Raw genomic sequence first — 16939 nt, forward strand, 5'->3', positions numbered from 1 at the left:
CTGATTCTGACACCATTTCCATAATTATCACCGTTCTAATTGTCCCTGACTCATTCATTTGTGATTCTCATTTTCCATCGACCCAATCTTCCCATGTGAAAAGTCCTGAAACACGGGAAATCAATTTTTTTATTATAATTATTTCATTTCTCACAGCGATTTATGCAGGGCTGAACGGGTAGAGTCTGCAGGCTGACTTGCAGTGGGGGATAACTGAATCAAGCAGGTGCCAGGCGTGATGGATTGGACCTCTTAAGTGTAATTGCAGACAGTGTGAGTTGGGGTCTGGCTGCACGTGTCAGGAACCTTTATTCATAGCACTGATACAGGATGAACCCACTCACCTGCTCTTCTTTAAGGGTTCCTTTTAGAAGGAGCTGTGAATAATGCCTTTAGAAGTAGGATCCTTTAGAAGATGTCCTTCTCAGTTTACACAGCCTACAAAAACCCCTCCCAGTCCCTCAGACACCTAACCTGACCCAGAGTTAAATGAAACCTGAATTAATGTCCATGTCTGTAGTTACAGTATCTGATGCTACCAGTATGTAGCCTTGTGCACAGTAAAATAATCAAATAAATGGGGTGTTTCAGCTTACGTTGCTAGTTTCCACTCGTTACAGTATATACCTGCTGGTGTGATCCGTGTGTGAGTGATGAGGGTGAGTGGTCACAGTGTTTACCTAGCCAGGTGGTTCTCTGAGTGGTCCTCCATGACTTCATTATGGTTCGCCCCTAAGCCTCTGAGGGAGACCCCCTATGGCCTTGTTACCTTCAACAGCAGACCCACAGGACTGGTTATATTTGTTTCGCAGCTCAATTCAATCCCCCAGGTGTGCTGCCACTGTTAAATTCTTCTCACAACACCCAGTGTGATTAGCACTCCTGCAACAAATACAGCAAGGTGGTCATCAGTCTGGTTATTATTTTAATCATGATCAAAGGATGGAATTAAAGGATTGAATGAGGCGATTTATCTTTGTTCATAACATGTTATTTATTGGCAGTGTCTGTGTGTTCTAATGGAAATTCATCTCAAATTCACAATTTTTTCAGTGAGAGAAAAATTTACATAACCATTTTATGATATCAGTCATTGTTCAGGATATTAATGACCGTTAGGAAAAAGCGCTCTACTTGATGTGTTGTGTTATGAATGTTCCCCTCTCTGTATGTTTACTGTGCCAGTGTAACTAGTAAAGAGCAGATGTTCTACTATAGATCAGAACTCCCCCTCCCCCCTCGGGCTCTACAACAGCCATTATCTTCTCTAAATAGCATCAAATTGACTATTAAGATGATCTAATGAAAAATAAACGCCACAATGTCAACGCTAAATAATATTCCTTTACTCAATGAGAATTCTGATGATAGAAATGATAGTTCCCAATTGGGGGTGAGAGTATGACTTATGCATGCTGCCTCTGCACATTGTTCAGTCAATTATTACTTAGAGACACTGCAAGAATGTTTACTTAGAAAGGGAAGGCCTGATACACAATTACACCTTGTCAAAATAGATTTACATGGTTGTCGTACTTTTGGAAAGAAAAGTAGTTTCAATTGGCTGTTAGTGCCAGTGATTGGCTGCTTGACCATTGCGTCATAGATATTTATTGGACATTAATGTGTTGAGTTGTGGTTTTGGACCAGGCTCTGCAATGTAGTCTCAAGGCAATTCGTATTATTCTGTTAATAAATCTGTGACACTCCATTTAGTATGATATTTATGTTACGTTAGGTTACATTATGAAATGAATAGTGGTCGTACAATATCATACGAATTAGAGGACGTATAGTATCATATGTCTTACCAGGGCGTACAATAGCATACAAATTGGATGATGTAAGTTATAATTTTTATTTGATTTATTTAACCTTTATTTAACCATGTTCGTAAGTTATCATACCTCTTGGAGGATGTATGGTTTTGGAGTCTTTCTCTGAGTCCAGGTTGCTTGTAACAACAAAGGTGAATCATGAGGATAATTTATGTGAAAGATTAGGGGAACTAAAATGACAATGTAGCATGTTGGTGATTTGTGGTAGAATAAGGGTTAGGGGGAAGACTTAGCGAAAATGCTACAGTTGTCCCCGACGCAACTCGAACACGTAACCTTTGGATTGTTAGACGGTCGCAGATTACACACACCCATCCTTCCCCAACCTCCCTACTTTCATTTTTGTCTAAAGCAACTAGACCATTGTTAGGTATCATATGTCTTAGAGGTGCTCAGAAATATGTCAATTATGTTTTGTTTGGCTCTGAGGGCCAGGCTGGCAAGCGCAGAGCTAAGGCCATGCCCTCTGACTTGGTCTTTGACTTGAAGAGATAAGGTAGAATGTCAATGCTATCTTCAATTTGTGTTTTTGAGTTTCAAAAACAAGTATCCAAATACCTGGATTTATTTCCAGAGGTATTTTATATTTAGAAACTAGACTTTTAATCTGAAACGTACAAGTTGGTATTGTCACGCTGCGGTCTGTTGACGTTGACTAAACAACACTGTTAAGCAGTCGTTCACAGGTGCGTTGATGTCAGGTGTGAGGTGCAGCTGTTTGAATCTGTCTGCATTGAGAAGAGAGTAGTTATTAATAATTCCACAGGGAAGGAAGGAATATGTGCCCTTCCTGCCTGCTGAATCATTCTCAACAGCCAGCCTGCCACCCTCTTTTCTCTGGATCATGTGCCAGCGTGGATCCCTCCCCCATTGTAAAGTCTTTGAAGTTGTTATTTCTTGTCTTTTATTGTCTTTTTATTGGCTGGGAGAAGAAGACAGAACTATTTTTGGGTAAGGTCTCTATGGTAACAGTGAGCTAGGTTACAATCACAGCGTTGGAGGCTGTCAGTAAGTCTTGTGGAGCGCTAGTGGTTCTGGAACTCTCCCTATTCTTTCTCCCATGGAGTACATGAACACCATTATATACACAATCTGTCACCTGTCATTACCACTCACTTCAGCTCATTTCATTTTATGACAACTATATTTGAAAGATAATTTCCCTTTCTTCTCCAGCTCTCCTGTACGCCACCATCTTTGGAAATGTGACCACCATCTTCCAGCAGATGTACGCCAATACCAACCGCTACCACGAGATGCTGAACAACGTGAGGGACTTCCTCAAGCTCTACCAGGTGCCCAATGGGCTGAGTGAGAGGGTGATGGACTACATTGTCTCTACATGGTCCATGTCCAAGGGCATCGACACTGAGAAGGTGAGCCATGCCCCTGAGCTTGGACCCAGGAGAGATAGGCCTAACAACACCAGGGCTGCCTGTGGTTACAGCACAGGAAGGATGGGATCTAACAACACCAGGGCTGCCTATGGTTGCAGCATAGGAAGGATGGGATCTAACAACACCAGGGCTGGGGTTAGAGCATAGATGCAGTAGTAGTATGGTTATGAGATAACTGCAGAAGTCTTGTAGAACACATTGGATTCTAATGAATGGGACTACACAATACTGCAATGGCTCAGTACAATGGTGAAACCCATACTATGCCACAAGAATTTCGCTACACTCTCACTAACATCTGCTAAACATGTGTATAAGACAATACCATTTTATTTGAAAGTAATACAAACAGCCTGAAAGCCTGATGGACAGGTGTCTGTCTGTCCACTCTCCAGGTGCTGTCTATCTGTCCTAAAGACATGCGGGCAGACATCTGTGTTCACCTGAACCGGAAGGTGTTCAATGAGCACCCTGCGTTCCGCCTGGCAAGTGACGGCTGCCTGCGCTCTCTAGCCGGGGAGTTCCAGACCATCCACTGCGCCCCTGGAGACCTCATCTTCCATGCTGGGGAGAGCGTCGACACACTCTGCTTTGTGGTGTCAGGGTCACTGGAGGTCATCCAGGACGATGAGGTCATCGCTATCCTAGGTGAGCAGCAAAATGCATCATGGCAACTTTATCTAGTTTCCACACCAACTTACTGGTGAGTTCTTGAGTTTGTCTGTGGATTAGTGGTGTGCGGGTCAGCTGTTTGTTCACCCGCAACAGCCTGCAATTGCTAATAACTCATCCGCAACCACCAACTTCAATGTGAAAATCTGAGGCCCGCACCCAAACTTAACCCTTAAATATAGAAAATGCATTATATCTTGGTTGCAAGTCAGCCATATCAGCTATGTTTTTTTTAAATGAGACTGAATGAACTGTTTCACTGCCAGACAAGGCTCCGCTGAAAGCCAAGTGTAGCAGTGGTAAGGTGATGGGACTGCTGTTGGGACAGCTTTATGTAGGCCCTAACAGTTTGCGGACCCCGTTTGTCACCGTTATAGTGCAATTTTGACAGGGTTTGCACGATTTTGTTTTGCCTTATTTAGATATGTTTCTGCTTATAATGTCTATAGTTAGATACATGCAGTGGGGATTTTAGAATGTAAATCTTGGTGGGGCAAACTATAAAAAATGCATGCCAGCAAAGCCACAACACAACAGTAAACAATACATTAATAAAAAATGTGGTTTCTACTGACAATTGAGATGTACAAACTATGGCATAAGGGGATGACGAGCAGATAAGAAGGAATCAGTCATTCCGATTAAGACATCAATGAGCGAGCTAGGATGGACCGTGTCAATATAACTATTTGTTCAGCACTTTTAAAATGTACACCGACAGAATTCAGAACATGGGCCATTCTTACAGTGTTCTCCCTGTACACCAATTCAGAACCGTAGGATAAATAAATGGGGCAAATAAGTAGACAACGAAAGCTCTCTACAATATTCGATGATTACATTTCTCTAAAACAGGCTATAGGCTACATGTGCACCACCAAGTCAGAACAGTAGGTGAAATTAAGAGCAGAAAAGGGACCAAATTATTAGGGCGAGGAACATGGGCTACTAACAGCTTACTACACAACATACTGTACACTTAGTATTACTTTCTTAGCTACAGTATATATATATCTCCCTGTCATATTACAGAATTTATGCAGCAGCATACAATACTTTTTGGACTCACCTTCTTGTGCTGTGCTCACTTAAACAAAAACATGGCACGGCGGTTCCACGTGGGCAAATTTTGTCTGCAAACTTTGTAATCAAAGTCTGACATTTTCTGGATTTATGGTGCTTTGAATAAAACTGGGAACTCTGAAAAAACAAGGTCGAATCATGATAGCGTCAGTGATCTTCAGGTCGGAGCTCTAGAAAGAGGCCCGAGTTCCGGACTTGCAATTCCGAGTTGGATGACCGTTCAAAACGTATTTTCCAAATTTTTCCAAGGTTCCTGATGTCTTGAACTCACTGAAGTCAGATTTCCTAGTTTTGAGTTTCCAGTTGCTTTGAGCGTGGCAGAAGTCATGCTGGATTGACAGCATGGTCAATGTTAAATGGTGATCCATTTAAGCTTGGAAAAGATACCCTTAAAACTAGTCATGGGACCACACACCCACTCCACTCAATAACAGGCTAGTGATTGCTTTGCCGTCATTGACGGCAAAGCAATCATTGAAAATAAGAATGTGTTCTTAACTGACTTGCCTGGTTAAATAAAGGTAAAATAAAATTAAAATCAAAATACTAGAGAACATTAACCAATCACGGCACAACTAGAGAACATTACCATCCTACTCTCCTGTATTTTCTGCTGGCTGCCTCACCACCACATAAATCACTGAGCTAGGCTGAAACACCTGGATTTACTCAATTATTATATATATAGATATTTTTTTAAACATTTTTTGCTCACTGATATTTGACACGTATTAAGGTGTAAAAATAACATGCAAAACAGGCAACCCCAAGGTGTGGCTCAAAACAGGTGGGGCAGTGGTCGACACTTGATACATGTAGCTTCTCTTTTGTCATTATATGTTGCACTATAAGAATAAATAAAAACCTTGCTCAACAGAATATTGTAATAGATCGATAGAATAAATGCTTCAAACCAGGTGACATCGGTAAAGTTTTTTTCTGTCATCTTCCGCGGAGCAAATATGTTTAGGTACCGGGGAGAAAATACAATAAAGCAATAACAAACGGGAAAGATTTTCTGTACAAAGTGTCCAAATGACATCAGTTTGACCGGTTGTACGGAAAAAGAAAGCTGTGAAAATGACCGGATGTGTTCCGATAAGATTTTAATTTGGCTTCGATACATATTTTATATGGTCAGCTTTTATGATGCTTATCTGATGAATACAGCACCTCTACAGATCGTAGAGGAGGAATTTGGAGTTTGCCAAAAAACAGTAGGTTATATTCTAGTTAATCAATGTCCAGATTTCAGTTTCTATTTAACCCATCTAAACAGTAGGCTACAGTGTCCTTGACATGTCATAGGCCTATTTTAAGTCTTGTGACTGTCGATTTGTATAGTTTCTCACATTCATCACACAATAACATAGCCGGCACTGCTATTATATCTTTTTTTACCACTTCACCAAATATTTTCCAAGCATGAATTTTTTTGGCCTTCTCTTCTCTTCATTTTTAACTCTCCTTTCGTGGCTTTTGTCTTATTGAATTTAAGTTCGACAATGTGATTTTTGCCTGATGTTAACTTTTTATGCCAGTTCCCAAAAGTATGCAATTTGGCGCGGGTACAGTTAGAGCCTAAAGTTTAGGCTTATGCACTAATACCAGATAACATGAAAGAAAAAAGTCAATGTAAACTATATAAATTACGCAATAATTATGCATGAATGGATTTTGTTTATGCTATTCTCTTAATTCAACCCGTACGCCCGCCACCCTCCCTTCAGCCATACAATAGTTAATGACACTAAACTCGTCCACTCCGCGATAACCGCAGAGTCTATCACTATTGTGGATGATGTTGTTTCTGGGGTTTGGCTGATGCCTTGTCAACTCAAACAGCAACAAAAAATGCACATATGCAATAGAAAGGAAGAAAGAAGCGAAAGATAAAGACAGAGTTGGAGACCAGCAGAGCAGGCTGTAGTGCCAGCGGGTGTTTTCGGAGGCTATTTTATTGCTTTTCTACTTTAACTTCATTAGGAGCTAGAGCAGGGCTGTAGTTAGAGCTTCATAAAAAGTATATTAGCCACAGATGAATTACCACACAACATGGAGGACATTAATCAGCAGCTCAAATGGACACCGACGTGAGGCGTCTGTCTTGCCACCACAGGTGGTCCCGGGATCACATTACAGACTTCGTAGGGGGCTTGGATGGTTGGGGCGGTGGGGGGGGGGGGGGGGGCATGCCTAGTGCTACTGTGATGATTTAGAGCAGATCGACAATGCAGGAGACCCACGGTGGAGGAGCCGTGGGGGGGCGCAGCACGAGAGGAAGGAGGCACATTAGTGTAACATCCTTCTGAGAGCATTAACTCTCTGCACAATGGTAGTCTGTACGTTTGTTCTATCATGTTTAATATTGTTGATGGTAAGTTATGAGCACTACTCATCTGTCACGCCTCATTTTGTGCCAGATATGTTGCTATTCTCCCTGCTCAATTCCACTTTACTGTAGGTATGTGATTCTACTCATAGACTGGTTGCAAAACTTGACAATACTATGGTGGCAGGGTTAGCTGACTGCTGTATGTCTCTTGGGCAAACAGTGAACACCTCCCTTTAGCCTAGGCCAACTCTGCCTGCCTCCCCCTGGAGGTAAGAGGTGCAAACAGGCAAGAGGAATAGCTAGGGCTCATAGAGAGACCGAGACAGAAAGAGTGACCCCTCTGATTTCCCCTGGTAATCACTAAGCTAACTCTTAGCTGTGGATCCTTTCTCTCTTCTTCATTAGCAGCCCACTAGCAGAGGAGAGGAGCTGCCTGCAACACTCCCACTGTAACAAGCCTATACTTGGGCAACCTGCAGAGTCACACACCTTTAATAATCCATTCCACTGGCCACAGGGCTACAGCAACTTTCCATCAAACAATATTCCATCGGCCTTATCAGTTTATGATTTTCTGCTCTGTCTTGGTTTAGTTGTGTTTCACGAAACGATGATTGGACTAATTTTGCAATCTATTATTCATGCTGCTTTATGAGAAAGGGAATTTTAGTGGGGGAAATTATTCACACAGCAATATGTTCTGGCCCAGTGAACTGATTGGATATGCAGTAAACTGAGGGAGATGAGACTGTATCAGTCTGCGTCAGCACTGTGCCTTAGTCTCAGAAATCTGCCAGCTTACATGGAGCTATAGTTGTCACCATGACCACCATTGATCACACAAACATGAAACACTGAATTCACTCCCATCAACCTCCACAAAGGATGATTGTAGTGTGTGAGTAGTGTTGCATTGATCTCCAACCACAGACAGTAAGACACCTCTTCTCAGGTTGATGCTGACCTCTAACTCCTCTAGAGCCACCAGGCTGATCTCTCTGACATTCCATATCGGCTCCAATAATTGGTGGCGTGCTGTGCCTCTAAGGGGGGGGGGCTTCCAGCACCGAGCATCCAGCACCGCAGGACTCTTTAGTTGAATGGTTCCTCAGACCCAATAGGGAAATGGTACAGGAGAGACAAGATTGACACATCCTGTCTGTGTTGTGGTTCTGATGTTTGGGTTCTCTCTGCTGTATGGTAGACTGGTTGGACTGAGTTTCAATGGTTGTCATTTGGTGATACTAGTGCAATCCCTTCAAGTGAACCATTGATTTGATATTCAACTGACAGTTTATGATCATTTTAGATTGGTTGAAATGAGAATAATGTTTTTATTGGTCTTTACTAGCTGTAGAGTAAATCAGCCTGTAACATTTTACTGTGCACTGAGTAATGAGTATCTTTGGTTGCTAAGGGCTCAGCCAGATAACCTCGTTGCTAAGGAAACCTTTAAACCTCAGATCTCAAAATATCCATAACATCTGTGACTGGTGATTTCACTGAGAAAATACTAAATATTGTACTATTTTGTCTCCCACACAAATCTCTCAATGTATCTTTCCCCTCTCTCAGGTAAAGGAGATGTGTTTGGAGATGTGTTCTGGAAAGAGACCACTCTTGCACACGCGTGTGCTAACGTGCGGGCGCTGACATACTGCGACCTGCACGTCATCAAGAGAGAGGCACTGCTCAAGGTTCTGGAGTTCTACACAGCCTTTGCGAACTCCTTCTCACGCAACCTTATCCTCACCTGCAACCTACGCAAGCGGGTATGAGTTACGCAGTGACACGCACGCACGCACAACACACCACACACACACACACTGACAACCACATGTCAGTCCTCCTCCTTTTTCCTCCCTCTTCTGTATCCTATTTTCTCATCTAAAACATTTGCAGAGCGTTTTTGTTGCCTTTCTCCTTGACTGCAGAAAGTTAGTTCTCGGATCACTAGTGCTGAGCATTAACGGAAATTTCAGTTTTATTTGAATTCCTTTTCTTTCTTTTTCTTTTTCAGTGAACTCAATGTGCACATTGCACAGTTTGTCTAGAGATAAATCATATCAAGGCTGAACTGGGCGATGTCGTAGGGAGTTGTAGTTTCCAACAGACCAATATTCTACATAGGTTAGAGCAAAAAATGTGGTAATTAACTACAATCACCATAATCCATTGTATGCCTACTTGTCCGTCCTGTGAGTTTTTTTATTTACTTCTGCTACTAGGCAGGGTAGCCTAGTGGTTAGAGCATTGGACTAGTAACCGAAAGGTTGCAAGTTCAAATCCCAGAGCTGACAAGGTACAAAATCTGTTGTTCTGCCCCTGAACAGGTAGTTAACCCACTGTTCCTAGGCCGTCATTGAAAATAAGAATTTGTTCTTATTAACTGACTTGCCTAGTAAAATAAGGGTAAAAAATAAAAATAAAAATTAGATTAGTGTAGGACAGACACTGAGCGAGAGAAGAATTCGTGATCAAAAGAGCGATAGCGTGTCTTCTCTTGGTATCGCTACCTGAAAATACATAATCTAAGTGACTGGTAGTTGGTGTTCAGTAGCCATAAAAGTCTCATTTACATTGAAGAATTACTAAAATAAGGGTTTTGTCAGACAGCATAGGCAGCAGCTCCGTAGAGATGAGATGATGACTTGGTAATCAAATAAAACAAATGTAATATACACAACTGAAATATTTTATTAAATAAATGAATATGAATGAATTAATTATGTTTAGTAAGTGATAAGCCGTTATGGGCAGTCACTACCATCATGGGACTTTTATTAATTGTTTTATTCAGTGTTGTTTGGGACTGCTCGTTCAACTCAATGTGTCCCTTGTACTGTAAAATAAATTGAACACCCTCCCCCCTCATAGAATTAACTCAAAACAATGTTTACGGCCACAAATAGCATTAATTGTAGTGACGTGAGTATCTATCTACTTTGCTTTTGTGGCACAATCGATGCCACGCAGTGCTACGGGTCAGAAAGTTGAGGGTTCGCTGACCATCACAGGGGAGCTCACTCTGCCTGTTTCATTACTTCACAATCAGAGCTGGCTGCAGACAATGATCAGCTAGGGGGAAGTTAGATTTTCAGCATTTTGATGCCATCTTTATACTTAAATAAAATGCTGTATATGCAATTCATTTTTCACCATCAGGTTTCTGTGTCAATGTACCACATGACCAATAAAGACAAAAAAAACATACTGGCGTGGTTTGCCCTTTCAACACCACAATAAATAGATGTCAATCTGGACAAACAGAAAACACATCCCTCCTTACCTTGTAGCCGTACCCAGTATCGAAGGCTTGGCTTGACGATCTCTGAATGTCGTTAAACTTTGTTGGTGTTTTTTAACAGATGTCTCTTTTGTTTCATCAATGGCCTCTGCACAGTTTGGATTGATTGATTTGATTTTATTATAAAAATACATACAGTTTATACACAAATCATTTTTAAAAAGTTACCATGATTGCACAATAAAGTTGGGGACGTATTTCCATTGTGGTCCCTACATTTGCTGCAGAATATGCTACAGTAATATAAGGACTGAATGCACATCTAATGTGCACATCTCTGGCTTTTGGGGTCACCTTATTTTTTAACATAGCTACAGTACATCTATGGGCTTTTATGTTTTTCTGTCATGCGTAATGGTAGCCTTTCATAGGCTGTCTATTGGATAACGGCACAATCGTTTTTTTTTGGGGGGGGCTTGGGCTCATAAAATGTCATTAATGCAGGGCTCATAAAATGTATTTAATGTATGGCTTATCAGGCTCAGGTAGCATCAGGCTTGAATTTTCATGCCGACCAAAGCTCTAATCAAATCAAGACATATTAGAATACTTCTGTTTTGGGAGGGAAATACCGGCTTACCTGAGAGAAAAGTGATTATTCTTGGATGGAACATTTGTAAAATAATGAGAAAATATTCAACCCTAGTCTGGAGCTTATTCTTTAGATGTTTGGGGCGGCTGGGGAACCATGATGTATAGGCATAATCAAAGTGACACTGGACTAGCGCACTTGCCAGAGTCTTTAGGGTGTCTATAAGTTCCCATCCAATTTGGCGACATATTTTAATGCAAATGTTCTGAAATCTGCATAAAAATAATATTCACATTTTGGGGTTTACCCTAGGAAAATTTGGCGCCGCATAGCGTGACCGGGAAGATTTTAATTTACCAGACATTTGAGAAATTTACCAGACATCCATATGCATTCAGATCCAAATTGGCTCAGCCAGCACCATCAATAAACAAAGGATATTGGAGCCACACTTACGTGTCCTTGAAAACAGCCTATAACAAATGACAAAAACACTATTCCTTATCTTTCGATGTATAGTATATGCACAACTTTATAGCCATTTAAAAAATAAATCATTTTTAGGCTACTTTCCTAAAACAATAATTGTCCACCTCACAGTTCAGCTGTCAGAGATTTGAGCACTAAATGCATCATGGCATTGCATGTATAGGCTTAGGGTCCACGGTGTGATATTAATATTTAACAAGAAGCTTAGACCTAGCCCCAGAGCGATCGAGAGAGAGAGAGATAGTCGCTTTGGATAAAAGTGTCTGCTACAGTAAATGGCATATATTATTCTATATTATAGAGATATGCTGGCGGCTTGCTACGGTACCGACATGCATGTCTTTATGTCAGATGGCTTACGAGCAGGCTATTATGCTGCGGCAGACACAGCATTACAGTTGGAAAATTAGGCCAAAGAAAATGGCATAACAGAATGAAGCAAAACACTTGCGAACTGGTTTCAACCTTCACAGGATATATCGCAGCAATGACCAACAAAGGCAAGTGCCTACCATACCCAACAAATGACAGAAATAGGCTGTAATTTATTTTACAACAGACCTACTTATAACCTACAGTATCTTCAAACAAATACGGAGTACACGATTAAAAAGACAGATCAAATTAAATTTGGCCAATGAAAATGTCTCAACAGAATTAAACAAAATAGGTTCAGCATAGTTGCACAACTGGTTTCAATTAATAAATAGCTTTACAATGATATACAATAATAATAATAATAATAATAATGATAAAACAAATGATTATAAATACATTTATGTTCTAATATTGCATCCTAACTCAATAGGGAGTTGCACAGTAACCTACATTCTTCTCATCTAGTCCACTACCATATTAAAACACTCTAAAGCCTGACCCTGCCAAATCCTAGAGCATTGTCCCGTCAGCGTTGTCTTTTCATCAAATTGACTTGCTACAGATAAAAGTCTGTGCCTAAATACATAAAAAATACAAGTTCAATGGATTTCCATTGCTTCTTCAACTCTAGGCATGCTAATGGTTTTGTCACTAAGCATGTTGTGTACAGTAGTTGTAGGGAATGTGCCCACTCTGCTATTGGCACGTGCGCTCTAGCCAACAGCTTGCAGATACAGTGCCTTCGGAAAGTACTCAGACCCCTTGACTTTTTCCACATTGTGTTACGTTACAGCAATTTACACATAATACCCGATAATGACAAAGTGAAAACAGATTTTTTTTAAACATAAAAAACAAAAAAAAAACATACCTTATTTACATAGGTATTCAGGCCTTTTGCTATGAGACTCTAAATTGATCTCAGGTGCAACCTGTTTCCATTGATCATCCTTGAGATGTTTCTACAACTTGATTGGAGTCCACCTGTGTTAAATTCAGTTGACTGGACATGATTTGGAAAGGCAAACACCTGTCTATATAAAAGGTCCCACAGTTGACAGTGCATGTCAGAACAAAAACTAAGTCATGAGGTCGAAGGAATTGTACGTAGAGCTCAGAGACAGGATTATGTCAAGGCACAGATCTGGGGAAGGGTACCAAAAAATGTCTGCTGCATTGAAGGTTCCCAAGAACACAGTGGCCTCCATCATTCTTAAATGGAAGAAGTTTGGAACCACCAAGACTCTTCCTATGGTCCTTCTGTAGCTCAGTTGGTAGAGCATGGCGCTTGTAACGCCAGGGTAGTGGGTTCGATCCCCGGGACCACCCATATTTAGAATGTATGCACACATGACTGTAAGTCGCTTTGGATAAAAGCGTCTGCTAAATGGCATATATTTATTATTATTTTTCCTAGAGCTGGTCGCCCGGCCAAACTGAGCAATCGGGGGAGAAGGGCCTTGGTCAGGGAGGTGACCATAAACATGATGGTCACTCTGACAGAGCTCTAGAGTACCTCTGTAGAGATGGGAGAACCTTCAGGAAGGAACCATCTCTGCAGCACTACACCAATCAGGCCTTTATGGTAGAGTGACCAGACGAAAGTCACTCCTCAGTAAAAGGCACATGACAGCCCACTTGGAGTTTGCCAAAAGCCACCTAGACTCTCAGTCCATGAGAAACAAGATTCTCTGGTCTGATGAAACCGAGATTGAACTCTTTGGCCTGAATGCCATGCATTACTTCTGGAGGAAACCTGGCACCATCCCTACGGTGAAGCATGGTGGTGGCAGCAACATCCTAAGGGGATGTTTTTCAGAGGCAGGGACTCGGAGACTAGTCAGGATCAAGACAAAGATAACCAGAGCAAAATAGAGAGAGATAAAGATCCTTAATGAAAACCTGCTCAGGATCTCAGACTGGGGGCGAAGGTTCACCTTCCAACAGGACAATGCCCCTTAGCACACAGCCAAGACAACGCAAGAGTGGCTTTGGGACAAGTCTCCGAATGTCCGTGAGTGGCCCAGCCAGAGCCCGGACTTTAACCCGATCTAACATCTTTTGAGAGACCTGAAAATAGCTGTGCAGTAACTCTCCCCATCCAACCTGACAGAGCCTGAGAGGATCTGTAGAGCACACCTGTTTTTGGGGAGTTTCAAGAAGACTTGAGGTTGTAATCTCTGCCAAAGAAGCTTCGGCAAAGTACTGAGTGAAGGATCTGAATACTTATGTAAATGTGATATTTAAAAAAATAATTAAAGGAGTCTGAGTTATTTCCGAATGCACTGTATGATTGCTAGTTAGCCTATTACAGATATGGACAAAGGATCCACCTATCACTATTGTCACTATGAATGTGGGATAGAGAGCAGGACAGACCGTTAGACTGATAGACTATACTGACCTGTGGCATAGTAAAAGTTAGCACACGGAAAAGCTTAGGTCACCAGGGAAGTACCAAACCACCTTGATTACAGGGGAGGAGATGAGGAAATTTGGCTATATGGAAGAAATAATAGAGTAAATCCTGCAAAAGAGCGAATTTACTCCATGGAAAAAAAACACACTACCCTCCTCTTTGCCCAATAAAAAACCCCACAGCCCTCCCCAAAGCAACAAAAACTAGTTTGACAACCTTCCCCTATTTTCGACCACCCCTCCCCCAGTAAATTGTGATCTGTCCATTACAGCATTCACCCACATAATGAATAGTGTATTTAATGTTTAAAAAATAACCGCAATTCATTTTTATAAATGGAACCGAAACCGAACCGACCTCAGAAAACACTAATTGTTCAGCACTACCATTCACTCTTGAGGGAACTCTGGAATGTATGTAATTCTCACATTAGTAGGTTATTAATCCTAAAGGTATTTACCATGTTTATTCTCTCTACACCCAATAGGTCTTTTGTCAGAGCCATTTTCGCATAATGAATTATATATTAAATACTAATAGACTCCTTACTTACTGTGGCCTTTTAGCAGTTAACACCCACAGACATGTTGGCGGTCTGCTATCTCCCAGTGAGAAATAGCAGAGGTAGCCTTTATCCTCAGAGCTGATACTCTGTTTGTGTGTGTTGTGTGTGTGTGTGTGTGTGTGTGTGTGTGTGTGTGTGTGTGTGTGTGTGTGTGTGTGTGTGTGTGTGTGTGTGTGTGTGTGTGTGTGTGTGTGTGTGTGTGTGTGTGTGTGTGTGTGTGTGTGTGTGTGTGTGTGTGTGTGTGTGTGTGTGTGTGTGTGTGTGTGTTGAACTGCCGCTATATTAAATAAATAAAAATGCACCAGCCGATGTCACAAAGTGCTATACAGAAACCCAGCCTAAAACTCCAAACAGCAAGCAATGCAGTTGTAGCAGCACGTGGCTAGGAAAAACTCCCTAGAAAGGCAGAAAACTAGGAAGAAACCTATAGAGGAACTAGTCTCTGAGGGGTGGCCAGTCCTCTTCTGGCTGTGCCAGGTGGCGATCATAACAGTACATGGCCAAGATGTTCAAACGTTCATAGATGACCAGCACAGTCAAATAATAATAATCACAGTGGTTGTAGAGGGTGCAACAAGTCAGCACCTCAGGAGTAAATGTCAGTTGGTTTTTCATAGCCAAGAATTCAGAGTTCGAGACAGCAGGTGCGGTAGAGAGAGAGAGAGTCGAAAACCGCAGGTCCAGGACAAGGTAGCACGTCCGGTGAACAGGTCAGGGTTCCATAGCCGCAGGCAGAACAATTGAAACTGGAGCAGCAGCACGATCAGGTGGACTGGGGACAGCAAGGAGTCATGAGGCCAGGTAGTCCTGAGGCATGGTCCCATGGGAGGGAGAGAGAATTAGAGGGAGCATACTTACATTCACACAGGACACCAGATAAGACAGGAGAATTACACCAGATATAACAGACTGACCCTAGCCCCCCGACACAAGCTATTGCAACATAGATACTGGAGGCTGAGAAAGGAGGGGTTGGGAGACACTGTGGCCCAGTCCGACGATACCCCCGGACAGGGCCAACCAGGCAGGATATGACCCCACCCATTTTGCCAAAGCACAGCCCCCACACCACTATAGGGATATCTGCAAACCACCAACTTACTACCCTGAGACAAGGCTGAGTATAGCCCATGAAGATCTCCCCCACGGCACGAACCTAAGGCGGCGCCAACCCGAGCAGGAAGATCACGGCAGTGACTCAACCTACTCAAGTGACACACCCCTCCTAGGACGGCATGGAAGAGCACCAGTAAGCCAGTGACTCAGCCCCCGTAATAGGGTCAGAGGCAGAGAATCCCAGTGGAGAGATGGGAAGCGGCCAGGCAGAGATAGCAAGGCCTGGTCCCTGTTTTGAGTTTGTGAGCTGGTACCAAATCAAATCAAATTTTTGTCACATACACATGGTTAGCAGATGTTAATGCGAGTGTTGCGAAATGCTTGTGCTACATGGCTGGCGCTTGAGAGTGTGTGTAATGAATTGGTCTGATGGAGCACTGATTGAGTTCCATCTCCATGACTCATCATCTTATTAGTCACAATGCAGTGTGAGAGATGTCACACAGCCATCAGGCACATGACGATGGCTAGTATTTGGGTCAGCCCTGGACCAGTACTGAGGCAGGCCTGCTTGCTATTCTGCACCTGGAGTTCGTGACATACTGTATGTCTGTCATTCAGTCCATTAGTGACTATGGCTGGTGGAAATAAGTGTGGAAGGTGTTTTTCTTGCTAGTATTTCAGCATACACAGTGTACTTTCATAACAAACAAAACTTTTCTCTTTCTCAAATAATCTCAGAAATGCATATTTTGTGGGTATGTAGAAACAAATACTCAAACTGTTGATACTTTTGATTATAAAAACATTGAAAACATTCATGAAAACATTAATCGTTTTATACAACACTTGACAAATGATTGAATGC

The 16939-nt window shown here is 42.0% G+C and overlaps 1 protein-coding gene across 1 annotated transcript in view; it reads left to right on the plus strand.

Moving 5' to 3' along the window:
* The window catches only part of kcnh5b (potassium voltage-gated channel, subfamily H (eag-related), member 5b), an 89806-nt gene that overhangs the window by 55077 nt on the left and 17790 nt on the right, over nucleotides 1-16939 (plus strand). The window contains exons 8-10 of the mRNA XM_046309055.1: nucleotides 3015-3214; nucleotides 3631-3883; nucleotides 8901-9097. Of these exons, the coding sequence (XP_046165011.1) occupies nucleotides 3015-3214; nucleotides 3631-3883; nucleotides 8901-9097 (650 nt within the window). The remainder of the gene's footprint in view (nucleotides 1-3014; nucleotides 3215-3630; nucleotides 3884-8900; nucleotides 9098-16939) is intronic.

This window comes from Oncorhynchus gorbuscha, linkage group LG17, assembly GCF_021184085.1.
Source record: "Oncorhynchus gorbuscha isolate QuinsamMale2020 ecotype Even-year linkage group LG17, OgorEven_v1.0, whole genome shotgun sequence".
Lineage (NCBI taxonomy): Eukaryota > Metazoa > Chordata > Actinopteri > Salmoniformes > Salmonidae > Oncorhynchus > Oncorhynchus gorbuscha.